The 15571-nt window shown below is 37.6% G+C and overlaps 2 protein-coding genes across 3 annotated transcripts; one reads left to right on the forward strand and one right to left on the reverse strand.

The window, feature by feature from the left end:
* Positions 1–1480: 1480 nt before the first annotated feature.
* LOC106627572 (uncharacterized) lies at positions 1481–13887 on the forward strand. Of its 2 annotated transcripts, none has more exons than XM_070107299.1 (11): positions 1481–3249; positions 3548–3771; positions 11247–11386; positions 11452–11694; positions 11753–11977; positions 12037–12364; positions 12426–12574; positions 12933–13062; positions 13118–13263; positions 13340–13438; positions 13560–13887. In XM_070107299.1, exons 1-11 carry the CDS (start codon positions 1637–1639, stop codon positions 13800–13802), a joined length of 3540 nt encoding a protein of 1179 aa, XP_069963400.1. In that variant the 5' UTR covers positions 1481–1636; the 3' UTR covers positions 13803–13887. The 2 variants fall into 2 exon arrangements, with proteins under 2 accessions (XP_069963400.1, XP_014103200.2); XM_014247725.3 differs by having other exon boundaries at positions 1482–3249; positions 11247–11392.
* LOC106627573 (glycoprotein endo-alpha-1,2-mannosidase-like protein) lies at positions 4841–10163 on the reverse strand. The gene is made up of 3 exons (XM_014247726.3): positions 8537–10163; positions 7223–7451; positions 4841–7129 (listed from the first exon to the last, which is right to left on the reverse strand). Exons 1-3 carry the CDS (start codon positions 9571–9573, stop codon positions 6860–6862), a joined length of 1536 nt encoding a protein of 511 aa, XP_014103201.2. The 5' UTR covers positions 9574–10163; the 3' UTR covers positions 4841–6859.
* Positions 13888–15571: the final 1684 nt, after the last annotated feature.

The following is a 15571-nucleotide window of genomic DNA, read 5'->3' on the forward strand; positions in this document are numbered from 1 at the left end:
TTTTATGTACTTCAAAAATAATTATTATTTACGAAAAAACTCGAAGCAAGAAAAAAAAAATTTTTTAATTTATTAGAAATATTATAATAAACATAAAAATTATATTTTCAGTTTAAAAAAACAAAATTCGAAAATCTCAAAGAAACACTTCCGCGAAAACAGTTATCTGTATATAAGAAATTTAAAGCAAAACGATATTAAAAAAGCGAATTCTGTTGTGGGACCCTAAGCGAAAATGGAATAATAAGGTTAGAGTTAATCGTAAAAACAAACTTACATTCGTATTGCCTGCAGACAATATTTTATATGATAGAAGAAGCTTAGATTTTCATTATTGGAAAGCTTGCTGTGAAGCTTGTGTATTACAATTGAAATCGACATTGTGTTGCTCCATCACAAAAACTCCTAAATATCAAATTCCGTCAATTCGCTTGTTTCGCCAAAGTTATCATTAACATATTGAAATTTTTCTCATGACCACGACGATAGCTGGACATATTGAGAGTAGTAGTTCAACATGCAAACCAAAGTTAAACTTATTGTTGTAAACTTACTGACGACAGTCGAGTCTACGTAACCGTAACAGACTCTGATTTTTAATACGGTCAAGAACTGTCAACTCGACAGCGTTGCTGAAAAGTATTTACTAATGCAACAACAAAAACAGACTTCTAGCAAGAAGGTCTTAATATAAGCATTACTTATAGGTAAAAGGATCGCATAAATTCAACTTGATATCATGTTATCGTTCCAATAATCAATAATCAAGAATAATGAACAATTTGCATAAGATTAGTTTTTGAGAAACTCGTAACCCTTATTCGAATACTCAATTCTCGTTAGTCTTCAACCGGAAAAAATTTGTTTTGATTCCACTAACCGCAAATCCGCAGTTCCAACAATTCAGTGCAGGTCACTTTTTGCTCAAATTAACTAGCTTAATTTCAGTAAGGTCAATATAGGCATGTTACTCCAGAAGAAATACTATAGAAAAAATATTTGAAATAGCAAATTAACTCTTTTGCGGTTCTAATGTTTTCGGATCCTGATGATTAATACATCCATACTAACTTGAACTCCTTTAAGACACAGGCTTCACGGTTGAGCCATGTAGGAGTACACTATGTTCTATCAACACCAAACGCTACACCCTATACGAGTTATTGTAGCGGTTATTCTAACCTCTATAATTTTTAATCGAAAAGTGGTTCGCGCTTAATTTCACGTGTCTCAATTTACTGAGTGCGGCACACTTCCAATTGGCTAGTATTTACCTTTTCACAACTCCTCTTTCCACACAGATTCGTGCACACACCGCGAGGTGATAGCGAGTAAGCCGTTGCCGGTTTGTAATACAATACGAGTTGCAAGTGGCACGCTGCAATGGCGAAGGCGTGCGAAAACAAAACTAGAAATACCAGACTAATTAGATTAAATGCTATTTTTCATGTCAAGTTCTAAAAAACAGAAATTATTTGTATGCATTGCAAAGTGAATTCGTTTCAGTACGAGATGGACTTTACTTAGAGACGCGCGCGTTTAAACCACACACAGACACTGCTCAGACTAATTATTAATAAGCTCGAGTTAGTTGTTATATAAATAGCCAATAATTTCTGAAATACTCTAAATTATAATGAATAATACCGAATATTACTTCGATGTGCAACAGAAATCCTACGAATACGAGCAGAGTTACGAAAACGACTCGAAATTAAGTCCGGACACTTACGAAAGCGCTAGTGAAAATTTACTCACCGATTATGAAGTTGTGAGCAACGAGGAGGCAGACGAAGACGACACCGTTGAGGTCGCATATCGAAAGTTACGACGCGAAAAGACGGAAAGTGCGGTTTTCACCAAAAACTCCCCACGTCACGCAAGTGTCGAACGCACTCAACTCGGTAAATTGCACCTGAGTTTGAGCGCAGAAAAAATATCGTTGAAATCACAGTCGGAGAAAATCGATAAATCGAACGCGTCACTGACAAGGGAAATTGCGCAGCAAAAAGAAAGCGCAAGCGGTCGCGAGCGTTGTGGACGTGTGACGAAATCCATAAGCACAAGTGGATTTTGTCCGCGACACAGACGCCAACAACCACAGACGCAGCAACAGTTGGAGAAGAGTAAACCGAAACAATATGCGCCGATTAATTTCACCATAGTGCCGATTAATGTGGCGGCGCAGAGGCGTATTAACGAGCGCAAACAATACGAAAATGGGCGTGATTTGCCGGAAATTGTGCTGACATCCTTCGAGCAACAACAGCAACAACAACCAAAGCAACAAAATTTTAGAACTGGTAAAGTGCCAGTGTCGCCCGGTTTCGAAGCGCCCATTACATCCAAGCGTGTTATAACGCCGAAAGGCGGCAATACAACGTATTTACAACAAAAGGAACCGCAACAACAATACCAGCAATTACAACAGTATCGCAGTGTAATGTTATCAAAGGCGGCAATGGCAACCCCGCCGCCATTACCGCCACCATCGCCAGCACCCTCCCCAACAACATCCGCAACTGCAACGAAGTTAAAGAAAGTCACCAGATTTTCGCGTGCGCCCGAATTCACCAACAATCACTTTGAGCTGCTGCCAGCGGCAAAGCTTACACCCACCGCCGACGCGGCAGCTATTGCTCCCGCTTTGTCAGCGAAAAAGTTACCGGATGCCGAGGATACCAGCATAAGCGAGATTAATTCACAGCCTGGCAGCTCTACTTCACCGGAATCCCTAATGGATAATGTGCTAAGCGCTGCGTCATCGGTCTCCGTGCGCAGCAGCAGTCTAAGCAGCGCTGGCGGCGGCAGCGGTAGTGGCGGCAGTGAAATTCTAAAAATTCTCAATGTCACACAGAGCGAAAGCTTAACGCGTAATGTGCCACATGTTGCTGTCGCAGTCGTAGCCAAAGAACAACAGCAACAACCACAGGCACATCAACAACAAATAGGCGCACAGACAAAGGAATTGTACGATAATCGCTCATTGAACTTAAAATCGCCCGTTACGAGAGGCTTGTCGCCGTTAATGAAAATAACGGCGGTAAAGCAAGCCACAACAACGGTACTCACACCCGTGCCACCAACGCCAACCGCAACAACACCGTTACAATTGTTGTCTCCGGCGCGCACTTTGACGTCCTCTCCTTCCACGGTCTTGGCTGTGGGTGGAGCGTCGTCAACGCGTTCGGGTGAGACGCGTACGCTGCAACCAACCGAACTAATCGAGGCGTCAGCAAATCGTTCAAGGTGCGTTAGACCGTATACACTTCAGTGGGTTTACGAATACGTGCGGTCAGGGTCGCAGGGAAATAGGGAAATTAGAATTATTTGTTAGATATAATAGCACGAAACGGGCGTAAATTAAATAGAAAAAAACAAAAGAGAATAGTGTTTTACTTGAAGACACTAAAAGACTTTTTAGCGGATATACTGAGCCGAGGATGCAGATAGTTTTACTGCGCTTTAAAACGCACTATACCGTTATTTTTAGTTTTATAACAAAATTGGAAACTTTAAAGTTCCACATTTCCTTTGTTTTATACAGAAGTCCATCGCCAAGTTCCAGTATTTTGATTCGCGCTACCCTGGATGCATCGTTATTCCCCGACGATTTGAAATGCCGCATCTGCAGTGAAATATTTCGCGATCCACGCACCTTGAATTGTCTACATTCCTTTTGTTTCCAATGTCTGGTTGATGAAAATTTCAAACAAGACTCTAGCATACCATTTTGGTCGCAACCTGGCGCCGAGGACCATGATTGGAAGGGTGAGTGGATTAAAATTTTTTGAGTTCTTAGAGTTCTTAGCGTTAGATGCTTGCAGGACATCTGTTTTTTAAATAAAATGAAATGCCGAATGTGGGCAGAATCATAAAAGCTATAATTTGAGTCCTCACTATATTATCTCTACTATGGCCACTGACAGAAGGCCATCTTTTCATTCTATCGCCAGACCTCATAGCCAAAATTACTATCAGTGGAGCTTTCATAGTAATTTTCGACTCTAAGAGTTGAAATTCCTCGTCACGTGCATACCCTAGTGAAAACTATGATTCCATCAGTACCCCGATTTCAAATAGATCGTGTGTACATGTATCTCATACCAAGATCTTTAAATACCCAGAGCACAAGAACAGTGTGGAGCTAAAGAAATATTAGAAGTAGTTCCCCTTAATATTATATATAGATCATTCGCATCAAAGCTTGATATATACAAGCAAAATATATTCTGTCATCTATAGAGTCGATTTACATATACCCGAAGTTATAGATTTTTGGTCCACACCATCAAAAAACTTCAAGAACTCGCGGTTATATTATCCTACAAAGTGAAGTTATAGTTGGTTTTTCAGCACGCAAGTAGAAGCTTCGTAGAAAATCGAGTCATAACCTACAATTGAGTGACAGTCATCGTCCAGCGATGGACAATTTTGGTTACAGTTTCAGAGAAGATTTAAAGTACATATAAATTATTTTTATTATTAATGTGCAAAGCTTTCTGCTATATCAACTTTTTTTAAATCATAAAGGAAGAATAATATTTTGTATCTCAGCTAGACTAAACATGGACCGATCATGTTTTTTTATCTCTTTCTATGCCAATAAATTTTATATAAAAATTTCTATACGTTAGCATTTGCTAATACAATTTTTAAAGCTGTTAATCGTCGTCTTCATTGAGTACTCGTGAATTAGCAGCTGTTTTTGTGACGTAACTTTAGCGAATATAGGAAATGACGATGTGACCATTTAAGTTTATCAAAAATTATCCTTTCATCGAATTTTCTTTTTCATAAAAAGAGCTAATTTACTGTTAAAATTCTGTCTTCTGTCACCACAAAAACTCACGCCATTTTTAACTTTCATTTTAGTAATTAAATTTATTTATTTTCGCGCTACACTATTTAAAGCTATTGATATATGCATGTATTTATTTATGGTATAGTAAAGTATGTATGTATACATATGTATATAAGAGTATAAATGAAGTCACTAGTATTATTATAGAGTAATAAAATTTGAAATTCTAAAAGTTTTTTTTTAATTTTCGTAAATATAATGTTAGTGCATGTTATATGCTTATCAGCAGAGTAGCTTAAGATTTTCTTAAATAATTTATTGAATTTGCAAAAGTTCCACTTTGTGGGGCAAACTTTCTTATAACAAGTGATTTTACTAAACTAACAATTGCTTTTGAATGATTTTTTGCCTCTTTAATATTATCTTAGTTATATTGCGATTTTATTTAGAATATTAGAAGAATTTATTTTCTATATAATATCTGTTACTTATTATGTAATATAAGAGTAGCTAATACAATTGGCAAATATTGGAGTTGTTTTAACACATATCGTTTTATATAAATACGTGAGTATTTATGTATAGTTGTAAAGTCTGTAATAGCTGATTTAGCTGTCTTCGAGCCGCCAAAAATTTGGCGAAAACTAGCGAATCGAACAAACAACTGACTTACTCATGGATTTTTAAAATATGCGCTTACTACTTTGTATTCATTTTGCTGACCAATGTTAATGCCTCAACAGGAGAGCATAATGTACAGAAAAGTGGCGAATCGAAGACGGCTATTACGAGTGTGTGCTAGTGCAGTTAGATTGCAGAAAATTTTATTTATAATAATATAATTATTTATATTCGACTATGGATCTCACACCAGCAGCAGCAAAAACAACATAACCGAATTCATTTCGTCTTTGGTTTTCACTTGATATATTAGTAAACGCTATCAAAAAGCGCGTAAAATGATCAGATATAGCTCAAATTTTACAGATTAAGAAAAGAGTATAATTAGAGAAAATATAGGATAGTTCTACTATTACTGTGTACATAAAGATGTAGATTTTTTAGAGATATATTGAAGCCTCCTTGTTCATAAGGATAAATGGTGAAAGCTCTGACATTTATGTAGTCGATTTGGCGTCAACGGTTGTGTCGTTTTTAACGACTTAATAAAGCTCTAGGGGGCACGTAAAGGAAATAATTGAAGCCTTTCTTTCATAGCTCGCTGCGAAGCTTATGGTTACTCCACGATCCTATTGAGTATTGAATGTTACTTGTCAAACGAACGATATTCTGTACGATTTGAGAAAGTTTATCAGCAAAATATATTTTCATCTGGCACTGAATGAAAGGTTTATATATATATTGATACAATATACGAGTATGTACCTGATATATGCACAGTGGTCAGCAGAAAAGGAGGAAAGGATTAAATCATAATTGTGTGTCTCCTATAGTTCTATTATTGTGTAATACTGTTAATATTATTGGAAACCACGCCCTCAAGATCTACTTAAGGCTTTCTAGCACACCTACACAGACTCCTTACTATTATTATTAATTTTTATAAGTATGTATGTAGAGTATATAAATATTTAGTATATTAATTATTAATATATTTTATATGCATATTTTAGTATAAATATAAAGTTTCTAATGCACAGCAAAATGTTGTAATGGCGTCGGCCATTTTAATATGACTTCATTATATAAAGTTATTATTTATATATGTATATATCTCAATTAATTTCAAAGAAAGTAATATGATCATTGAACTTTTGTTGTTGTTGCCGTAATTGCAGATAGTTTACAGAGCTTATTTTTAAGCAAAGTTTGAATATTTATAATTATTTTTTAATTTTTTATATATATATTTTTTAATTTATAAGTTTCTGATTTTAATAATTTTATTATTTAATTTAATTTCTTATTTTATTTGTATTTGTATATTTCATTTTTTAAGTTTATATATTTTTAATTTAAATTTTTAAATATGATTTTTTCAACTTTTTTTTATTATTATTTTTTGTTTAAGTTTTCCTCGTGCTTAACTGGCATTCAACAAATTGTATTATTTAAGAATTCATAACAACTTGGCTGACCGAGAACAGCAACAGCGGCCGCCTCATGACGCGTCTTTAAAAAATTACCCACCCAATGTGTTGTTAAATCGATATACTTAGTTTTCGCACCGGGATTATAGTCCAGAAATCCTGCTTTCGGTATAACCTCCTCGATTTGACTGCCATCCGGCCAGTTATTGTAGCTGGCGATGTTAATGAAGCCCACGTGGTTTAGTATAGCGGTGCGCCAAGCAACGCCATAGTACTGTAAGCATGTTGAAAAGCAGCAGCGTTATTCAATTGTAATCTTTTCTCTACAATCTTTTTAATTATAAAAAACATATTACACCCCACTTACCCTGCCATTGCTGCGATGCCTTTGTATATCACCGTGTCGTGGAAATTTATTACGTTCCGCAAAACCTGGTCCCACTGTGGGCACAAATAACATTTTGTATGTTAATGCGAAAGATTTCAAATAAGACCAATTCTTCCAGGTGCTCGCAAATGTGGCGCCATTACTTGGTAATTTATTGTAAAAGCCCTCGAAGCAAAGTCGTCGCATGATATCCACATGATTTTTGAGGCTGTGAGGTAGGAAAAAATATTTAGACTTTATTTTCGTTATCCTATTGCTCTAACGGTTGAATGGTTCTTATCAGAGGTTTCCTACTATGCGCCAAGCTAGCCATTTCAAATTTTATATACTGTCTTTGGAAGCTAATTTACAAATTATGTGCAATTAATTTAACGGGCTCTCCGAATATAAGTTAAAAATATTATGCATAGAAAATACGAATTTCTATATCTTATACAAATTTAGAAAGACGGAACTTAAGGTTTAGCTGTTCATACAGTCATACGTCAGTTGCTGTATGGTGTCTAGAAGACTTTAATGACTCAAAATTATTTCGTGATTCACTAAAAATAGTTCCTTTAGTTATCAAAGCATCTCGAAAGATTATTTCCAAACTTTTTCACATAGAGCTGGTTGCATAAACGTCTTTTGCACTCACATTTGCCTTATTCATTTTTAAAGTATTAGTTGTTGAAACTCTTGAGAGTCTCTTAAAAGACGTCTAACACTAAGCTTTTTTCGCCGATTTTCTAGGTCTACAGCTACGAGATCGCACTCAAATTGTAAAAATAGAAGTAAATCTATCTTCCAAGAAACTGATGCCACGATTTCAGAAGATCATTCATTGTAATACATATATATTAGCTAGAAATTCCCTCGACATTAGTTCGAAGCCATAGTAAGATCGAAATCAAAAATTCGAAGCTTTTTATTATTTTAGTACTTCTCAAATATGTAAATATATAGGTCAAACTTCGCCATTACCGAATGGATTAAGTGCATAACTGAACCAAAATTCATGGGTTCAAAACTTAACTCTGGAAAACTTTAAAGTTATTAACAAAGTGTTAATTTGTATCATGGTTAGTCAAGATCTATACGACCTCTGTACCGAAACACTATATAGTCGTTGATGGTATTTCAAAATTTACTCCTCTTAATGTTGGGTACTCAAAATGTAAAAGGAATCCCTCCCAAACTTCTAGCAGAGTTTGAAACCCTTTATTGTAATTTTTTTTTTATCAATAAGTGTTGTCTCTAATGTTTTCATATTGTCCCCAAACGGCGTTTCATTTAAAAATATCGCAAACTCACCGAATATGCCCAATAAAGTAGGCATCAAAAATGCGCCTTAACGTCTCCGGATGCGTTTGACACAAAGCACGACCAGCAGGCGTTTCACTCAACTTATACGCGTTGCTTACATAAATCACTGGCACCAAGCGCTTACGCGACAACGAATAAATACGATAGAAACTCTCGGCGGTGGCGTAGCGACGCACCGCCTCCAATTGCTGCTGCAAAAACTCCACGCTCTGATTGCCCGCCACACTAATCTCAAAGGTAATGCTCAAATTATAGTTGGGCGCCAGTTCCAACAGCTGTCGATAGAGTTCCACCTCGCCCGCTTTGCCGCTACAGCTCAGTATAAGCACGCCAATCCCGCAATTGTGTATGTTATCGAAATGCTTTTGCAGCAAACTGGTAGTGGGCTTATACAATCCTAAGGCCGGATAGAATGCGGTGTTAAGTATACGCACTGGCTTTACTGTCGTCGTCGTAGTTGTTGGCGATGTTATACCTGAGCTTGGTGATGATGATGATGATGATAGGACGGCGTCGGAAACATCGTTCAGCAACTCTTTGGCGGCGCCACGCAGCTGTAACTGTGGCGCGACCAGCTGCGGCTTCTTCGTCTTGTACCAGGCGACAGGTGCGCTGTAGAAAATATGCACACCCGTCGTGACGGCATCCAGCTTGGTGTGTTCCTCATCCGCATTAATGGCATTACGCTGCTGCTCCTGGCGCAGCTGCAACACACGTTCCTGTGCTATGCGCGCCTTCACCTTGTGCTCGTCATACTTTTCGGGCACAATAACGCCATTTTGGCGCGGCGATTTCAGTGGTGGCTGCTCCAAGCGGCCGTCTTGGCTGCCGACTAAACCGACACCACCGCCGTCGCCACCGCCATAGATGCGCGCTATGAAGCGTTCGTCGAGCACGCGTTCAGTGGAGCTCACATTTGGCGAGATGTTCAGTATGACCACGGTAATCACAATCAGCGCTATGACCATGAGCAGAAAGAGTATTTTCAACTTTCGTCGATTTTTGACATATTTTTTCAGTAGCATTTTGTAGCTGCGCTTGCAATTGATACAGCATTTTACAAACGTTTAAATAAGTGGCGACAACAGCGCTGGCCGTCCCGCGCTCGGACTGTGTGAATGACTGACAAAGACTGCGTGTCGATTGTGCCGTTGCTGACGTCCTTGCGGAGGACTATAAAATCACTAGCTTCCCACTTTGAGTACGTTGTGTATATGTGTATAAGTGTGTGTGTGCCCCCAAGTGCTTTTGTGTACTTACTTAACTGTGAAAGTATGTGTGAAACACTCGAGCGTTTTATTTTTAATGCACAGCGTTCTGTTTTGCCTTTCAACTGTTTTTTACCTTTTTTGTACACATAATTATGCTTGCTTGCTTCCTCTTCTTTGTGTTCTACTTCTATTTTCGTATTTTAATGATTACCTTTTTTTACTGCATTCGTTTTTAGCGCAAACACCCCTGCTTGGCTCAATATCTATATCTCTGTTTGTATGTATGTGTGCTTATGTGATTGTGTTGGTGTGTACCATGTGCTTCCTGTTTACGCTTTTGCTATGAGTGAATACTTCCATTCCACTGCCGGTGTACCATTGTTTACATTCAGTGCGCATGCGCGCTTCCAGTCATAAAAATAAGCCATATAGAGAGCAAAGGAGGCAGAGAAAATATTCACTTAACTGTTATAATATAAAATTGCAAGCGGTAACTATTATAAAATGCTGTTCAATAAGTTCCGGGTCTAAAATAGAATTATCAGCCAAAAAATTTAATATCATTGTTTGCTCAACCCTTTTAACCGTACAATAATGTTTTGTTCATGAGACCCTTAAATGATATTTTAGTTGGCCAGAGCTTTTATAATTGCATACAGGAGCTAGAGGTCAGATCAGCTCAGGTTATAGTTTTGATATCAATTCCGTTATAAAATACACTTCCTCAGGCCATAACCCACTTCCTCAGCTATAAAAATATCTTATTGGCGAAACCAATCAAGAAAGAACGTATATCAGAGATCCACATATCGGTTTTCTGAACTTCTTTTGTGTGAATAAAATCTTCTTCTTCATTGTCACTGTAATGGTCTAAAGTCTAGAGAACCTAAGAAGTAAGAGGTAACCTAATAAAAGAGTATTTACTTTTTTGTCATTCAATCCGTTTTTTTTTCTTCTCGATATTCCAGTACTAACCCTTGGGTCTCCAGGAGTTGAGAACCGAATCTTCTTCAAGAATTGTCGAGACCTATTTTTTTAATAACAAACTTTTCTATGGCTTTTAATTTACGAGTATTCCTTATTGAGAATAGTCATCTGATATTATATATGCTGGCAGAGGCTCTATATAGCAATCTCTAATTGTCTTTGCTGAGCTGCAAAACTACTTGTGGCTTAGACAGTCTAAAATATAAAAAATTGACTCTGAACCTAAATTCTTAGTCGGTCCCTGCTTTATAGAATCGCCCAAGCGAAGAAAGCCGTCAGGACCTCCATCACATTATTCAAAAAAGACACTCTTGCATTTAACAGTTTTACATATTAAATGTAGGTTAGTTCTCGTCTTTAAAGTAAAGTTTTCTTAGTCTTTGGTACGAATTTTTACTACAATACTTCAGAGTCCAACGGTTCAGTTTGTGATAGGACTACTCATAAGAAATTTTACATTTATTGTCTTGGTTACTAATGCATATATTACTTTCTTAAAGCCACCAACAAGTCCAACTGTAGCCCGCAATCATCTTCACCGGAGATGTCTGTGCGTAGCGGTTCCACCTCACCTTCGCGACAACGGCAGTCGTCATTCAGCTTTAGGCGTAAAAAATCGCTCGAACGGATCTTGCTGAAAGTAAGGGTGGGTAAAGCAAGAATAGAAATAAATTGAAAAAAATAATAAAATATCAACTCCAACAGTCAAAATCGGACGGCAAGAGCTCGGAAAGCTCCACATCGCTGCGTTTGAGCGCTGCGCCTGAAGAGCGTCTACGCTACATCAGTTGCAAGATTTGCAAATATGCAACAGTAATACCGTTAGGTGGCATACGTCAGTTACCACAGAATTTTCTGCTCGTACGCAAGATCGAGACCATACAACAGGAGCTGGGCGATGAAGTGATAACAAAGGTTTGGTGCAGTCTCTGCTTTGACGAAACCAATGTGAGTGGAAGAGTGTGAATTAAAAGGTATTTTCAGTTTTAGCAAAGTCTACTTTCAGGCGACCTACCACTGTGTTAGCTGTACGCTGAATCTCTGCTCGCTCTGCCGAGATTCACATGAACGACAACGCAACACAGCCAACCATAGTATACGGAATATAATGGAGTTGAGGCGGGCGCGTAAAAAGCAGCAAACACTTCTGGATGATAAAACGAAATTTACGCTAAAATGTAGCATGCATCCGGGTTTCGAGATGAAGGCGTTCTGCAACAGCTGTTTGCAGGTAAGTGTGAGGCGCTTAAATGCGCCAAGACTTTCTCTTAGCTCTTTCTTTTTCTGAAGATCGCTTGCGCCGATTGCCTGGTGCTTCTACACAAAGGCCACAAACATGAGCCGATAACAAAAGCTTTTGTAAATTACTCTAAATTACTGCATGACGCTGTGGATCATACGCGTCCGCTCTGCAGCTACGCCGAGCATTCGATCGAGCACATGAGTGACATATCCAAGCATATAAATAAGAAATGTGATGACATACAAGCGCAGATAGAGGTGTTCATGCGGCAATATTTCGAAGCGATCGAAGTGCATCGGAAGACTTTGTTACAACAGGTGCATCGTGCACGCGAGACCAAAGTCGAAATGATACTCGAGCAGCAGTTGGATTTAGGTGAGCGCTGAGTGTTATTTCTTTTCTTACTATGTAAGTGCTTAAATGGATTTTTTTATAGAAAAACGCAATAACGAGTCCAAGGAGGCTTTGCTCTTCGCTCAGGAACTCACCGAATGCGGTTCCCATGTCGAAGTGCTTTCATTTCTTAATATCTTACTTAAGCGGTTTGAGTACTGTCAGCAATTCAAAATGCCTACAGAACCAAAGGTAAGGAATGTCACATATAGAACGAGGTTAGCAAAGAGATCCGATCACTGGAGCTGGTGGGAATTCGCTTGTCTTCTTGTAGCTAACTATTCGTTAGCTGAATTACGTCAGCTCAGCTATTGGGCTATTGTTATTTTAGCAGCAGAAAATAGTCCACAAATGATTTTAAAAAACCTGCCGAGTTGATAGTTCTTGGTCCGATATAAAACAGGGTCCGTTCGGTTAACGAAAATCCGGTCGTGGTCGGAATGGACGTGAGCTCAACTCTAACAAACTCTTGGACTTTCTTAAATATATTTTTTAATATATGAAGGCTTACTACGTCATCAGTTAATACCATTACGTTCTAACCTTACAGTTTACGGATACTCTACACTTTCTACCACATATCCGCGCACCTCCGATGAAAGCCCAAAACGACATACCACTCTTCGGCATCATTACCATGCAAACTGTTGAGCCTTCATTGTGCACGCTGCAGTGGGAGGGTGAGCAAACAATATTTCGAGAATATGTACTTTATAACCCTGTTACGTCTTTCAGGCTTCTCACAATTACGTCTACATAAACGCGTAGAACTTCTGCTGCAGTCACGTGACACTGATGGTGCGGGCTTATGCCATGGTGGCTTACAAATACAGTCTTTACTCAAGTACAAAGAAACGAGTTCCAAATTTTTACCAGTAGAGGTAAGAGAAAGTACAATAGTAAATGTATGAGGATCGTGTAATTTTTTTCATACCACTTCGTTTTTTTTTTTCACAGATCGCCGACAATCGCGACGGCACTTATGGCATCGGCTTTACACCCGACGCTGAAGGGGCGCTAGTGCTGATAATAAATATTCATGATAAGCCCATCAAGGTAATATTTTTTTATTGATTTTCAAAATCGGAATTTGAGTCATTGAAAAAGTCTTCGAACTGTAGCGCAACCAACTAAACTTATTCAAGTGGTTCTTCTAATTTAAGTCTTTCGTTTTCAGGGTAGTCCCTTCACATTCCTCGCACGCAATGTACGCCCACACAGTGGCATCTATCATTGCTGCACCTTCTGCTCCAGTAAGGGTAATAAGATGGTGAAATGTTCCTGTGAAGGGCGCATGCCTGGTTACAATGGCTGTGGGCATGGTCATGTCGGTCACCCAGGTACTCGTCATTGGTCGTGTTGTGGTAATATTTTAGAGAGTTCCGAATGTAATATGGCAAATAAGTTGATGAATTCATAAATCTATTTTAATTTATAAGCAAATACCATAAATATTTAAAAGCGACAATGAAATAAATTCAAGGAAAGGATCTTGAAAAAAGTGAGTACATACTATTTTAATCATTTTAGGCCCTTTAGCCTTTAGTGGGTATACATATATTCCTTGGTATTATCTTTCTGCTTAAGCGATCTATGTAAAAAGTGTCCAAAAACCAAGGGATTAGAAATAATTGAGTATTACTAACTAAAAATACTCATCAGCTTCTTTTTCTGTATCGAATTTTTGTCTTTAAAACAATGTGATTTCAAATTGATTGTTTGAGCAGTGAAAATGCAGAAATATCTGATACTACAGCAATAGCAACGAGGTCTACGAAATGGAGACTTTTTCGTTGGAGAAGTCGAGCAGCATATAGAATAAGTGTCCACACATCGTCGAACTGAAGAAACTCCATATTACTACACTGACATTTTATACGCAGAGAAATTGAGCTTGAGGGTATAGACTTTAATAAAGACCGACAGCTCCATGATTAAAATTCATATTAGTAAATTATTTTTTTCAGCCTCATCTCTTTGATATTTCTAAGCCCAATTCGTACCGATATAAATTATTAATTTTTCACTGCAATCGCCCCTTGATTATCCCTCACAGAACTCAAGAACGACCCAGAACTCAAGGAAAAAGCTTCATTCATTGAAAAATTCAGGTTATAATTATGACGCCCCCACTAAAAGTATTCAAAATTTTACTCTGAGACATTATCCTATTCAAATCTAATGTACTTGCAAGTATACCACAATAATATGTATATCAATGGACATTCCAGAGATTTTTTGAAAAGTTTATATTTAGTATAATATATATATATTATGTATATTTGTGTCTGAAGTTAAAAAATATCTATATTGCGTTTGTGGTGTATTGTAATTCTCAGATTAAAATACTTACAGAACCATATAGTCATGAACAAAGGCGTCTTATCTTTGCTACCCAGTAATGAGTGAAAAACATCGCTGACTCGTCTTCGGCATGCCATCTACTGTTAACCTATAACGATTGATTATTTTCTTGTCTTTATCGAAATTTCCTATGATAGAGAGAGCGTAATCTTGTCTCAAATTTCTCTCGACGATTTTACTCCCAATGAATACGTGAGTATATTACCAATACTCTAGAGGCCCATTCTCATACAACTTTCCTCGCTTTCCGTGACAGTTCATACACAAACGACGAAGCGCAAAAAATAACGGGTGTGCCATAATTCAATTATATAAGTTTGTGCCGGTACGGACTTCCTCTTACGAAAGAACTGTTTTTTATCCATAATATCAAAGAAACTGTTTTTTTGTTTTTCTTAATTTTCTGTTTACATTTTAATGATTTTGTGTGATATGCAATCTACTCGTATCCAGTATCACTCGTTGGTTGAAATTTTTGAAAAATTTATTTTAGAATCATAAGTTTAAAACAATACAAACGCTTTGCTTTCAGTGCTTCTCTTTTATAAAAATGAAAACTGTTGCTTGACAAAGCGTAAGCGATCGAAAACTTTTAATATGAACGTACTCATACGAAAGCATACTTGTACATACATCGAACTTCGCTGTCAAAACAAATGTCTCACGCAAAGCGATGCAAAGTTCTATGTGAATTGACCATCAGAGTTGGATAATGAAAGAGAGAATATCAAAGGTATCTAAAAGATGAGCATATTTCCAAATGCAACTGAGGACTTTGTAATAAATATTCTCAGTATCACTCACTATCCAAAATAAGTCTACCCA

This window comes from Bactrocera oleae, chromosome 3 (genome assembly GCF_042242935.1).
Source record: "Bactrocera oleae isolate idBacOlea1 chromosome 3, idBacOlea1, whole genome shotgun sequence".
Taxonomy (NCBI): Eukaryota; Metazoa; Arthropoda; class Insecta; order Diptera; family Tephritidae; genus Bactrocera; species Bactrocera oleae.

Excerpts from the sequence above, each read along its gene's own strand:
- LOC106627572 (XM_014247725.3), top strand. The coding sequence starts at position 1,637 with ATGAATAATACCGAATATTACTTCGATGTGCAACAGAAATCCTACGAA. Across the intron at positions 3,250-3,547 it reads GCGTCAGCAAATCGTTCAAG|AAGTCCATCGCCAAGTTCCA; the intron begins GTGCGTTAGACC and ends TGTTTTATACAG. Across the intron at positions 11,393-11,451 it reads GGATCTTGCTGAAAGTAAGG|TCAAAATCGGACGGCAAGAG; the intron begins GTGGGTAAAGCA and ends CAACTCCAACAG.
- LOC106627573 (XM_014247726.3), bottom strand. The coding sequence starts at position 9,573 with ATGCTACTGAAAAAATATGTCAAAAATCGACGAAAGTTGAAAATACTC. Across the intron at positions 7,452-8,536 it reads TACTTTATTGGGCATATTCG|CCTCAAAAATCATGTGGATA; the intron begins GTGAGTTTGCGA and ends CCTACCTCACAG. Across the intron at positions 7,130-7,222 it reads GGCATCGCAGCAATGGCAGG|TACTATGGCGTTGCTTGGCG; the intron begins GTAAGTGGGGTG and ends ACATGCTTACAG.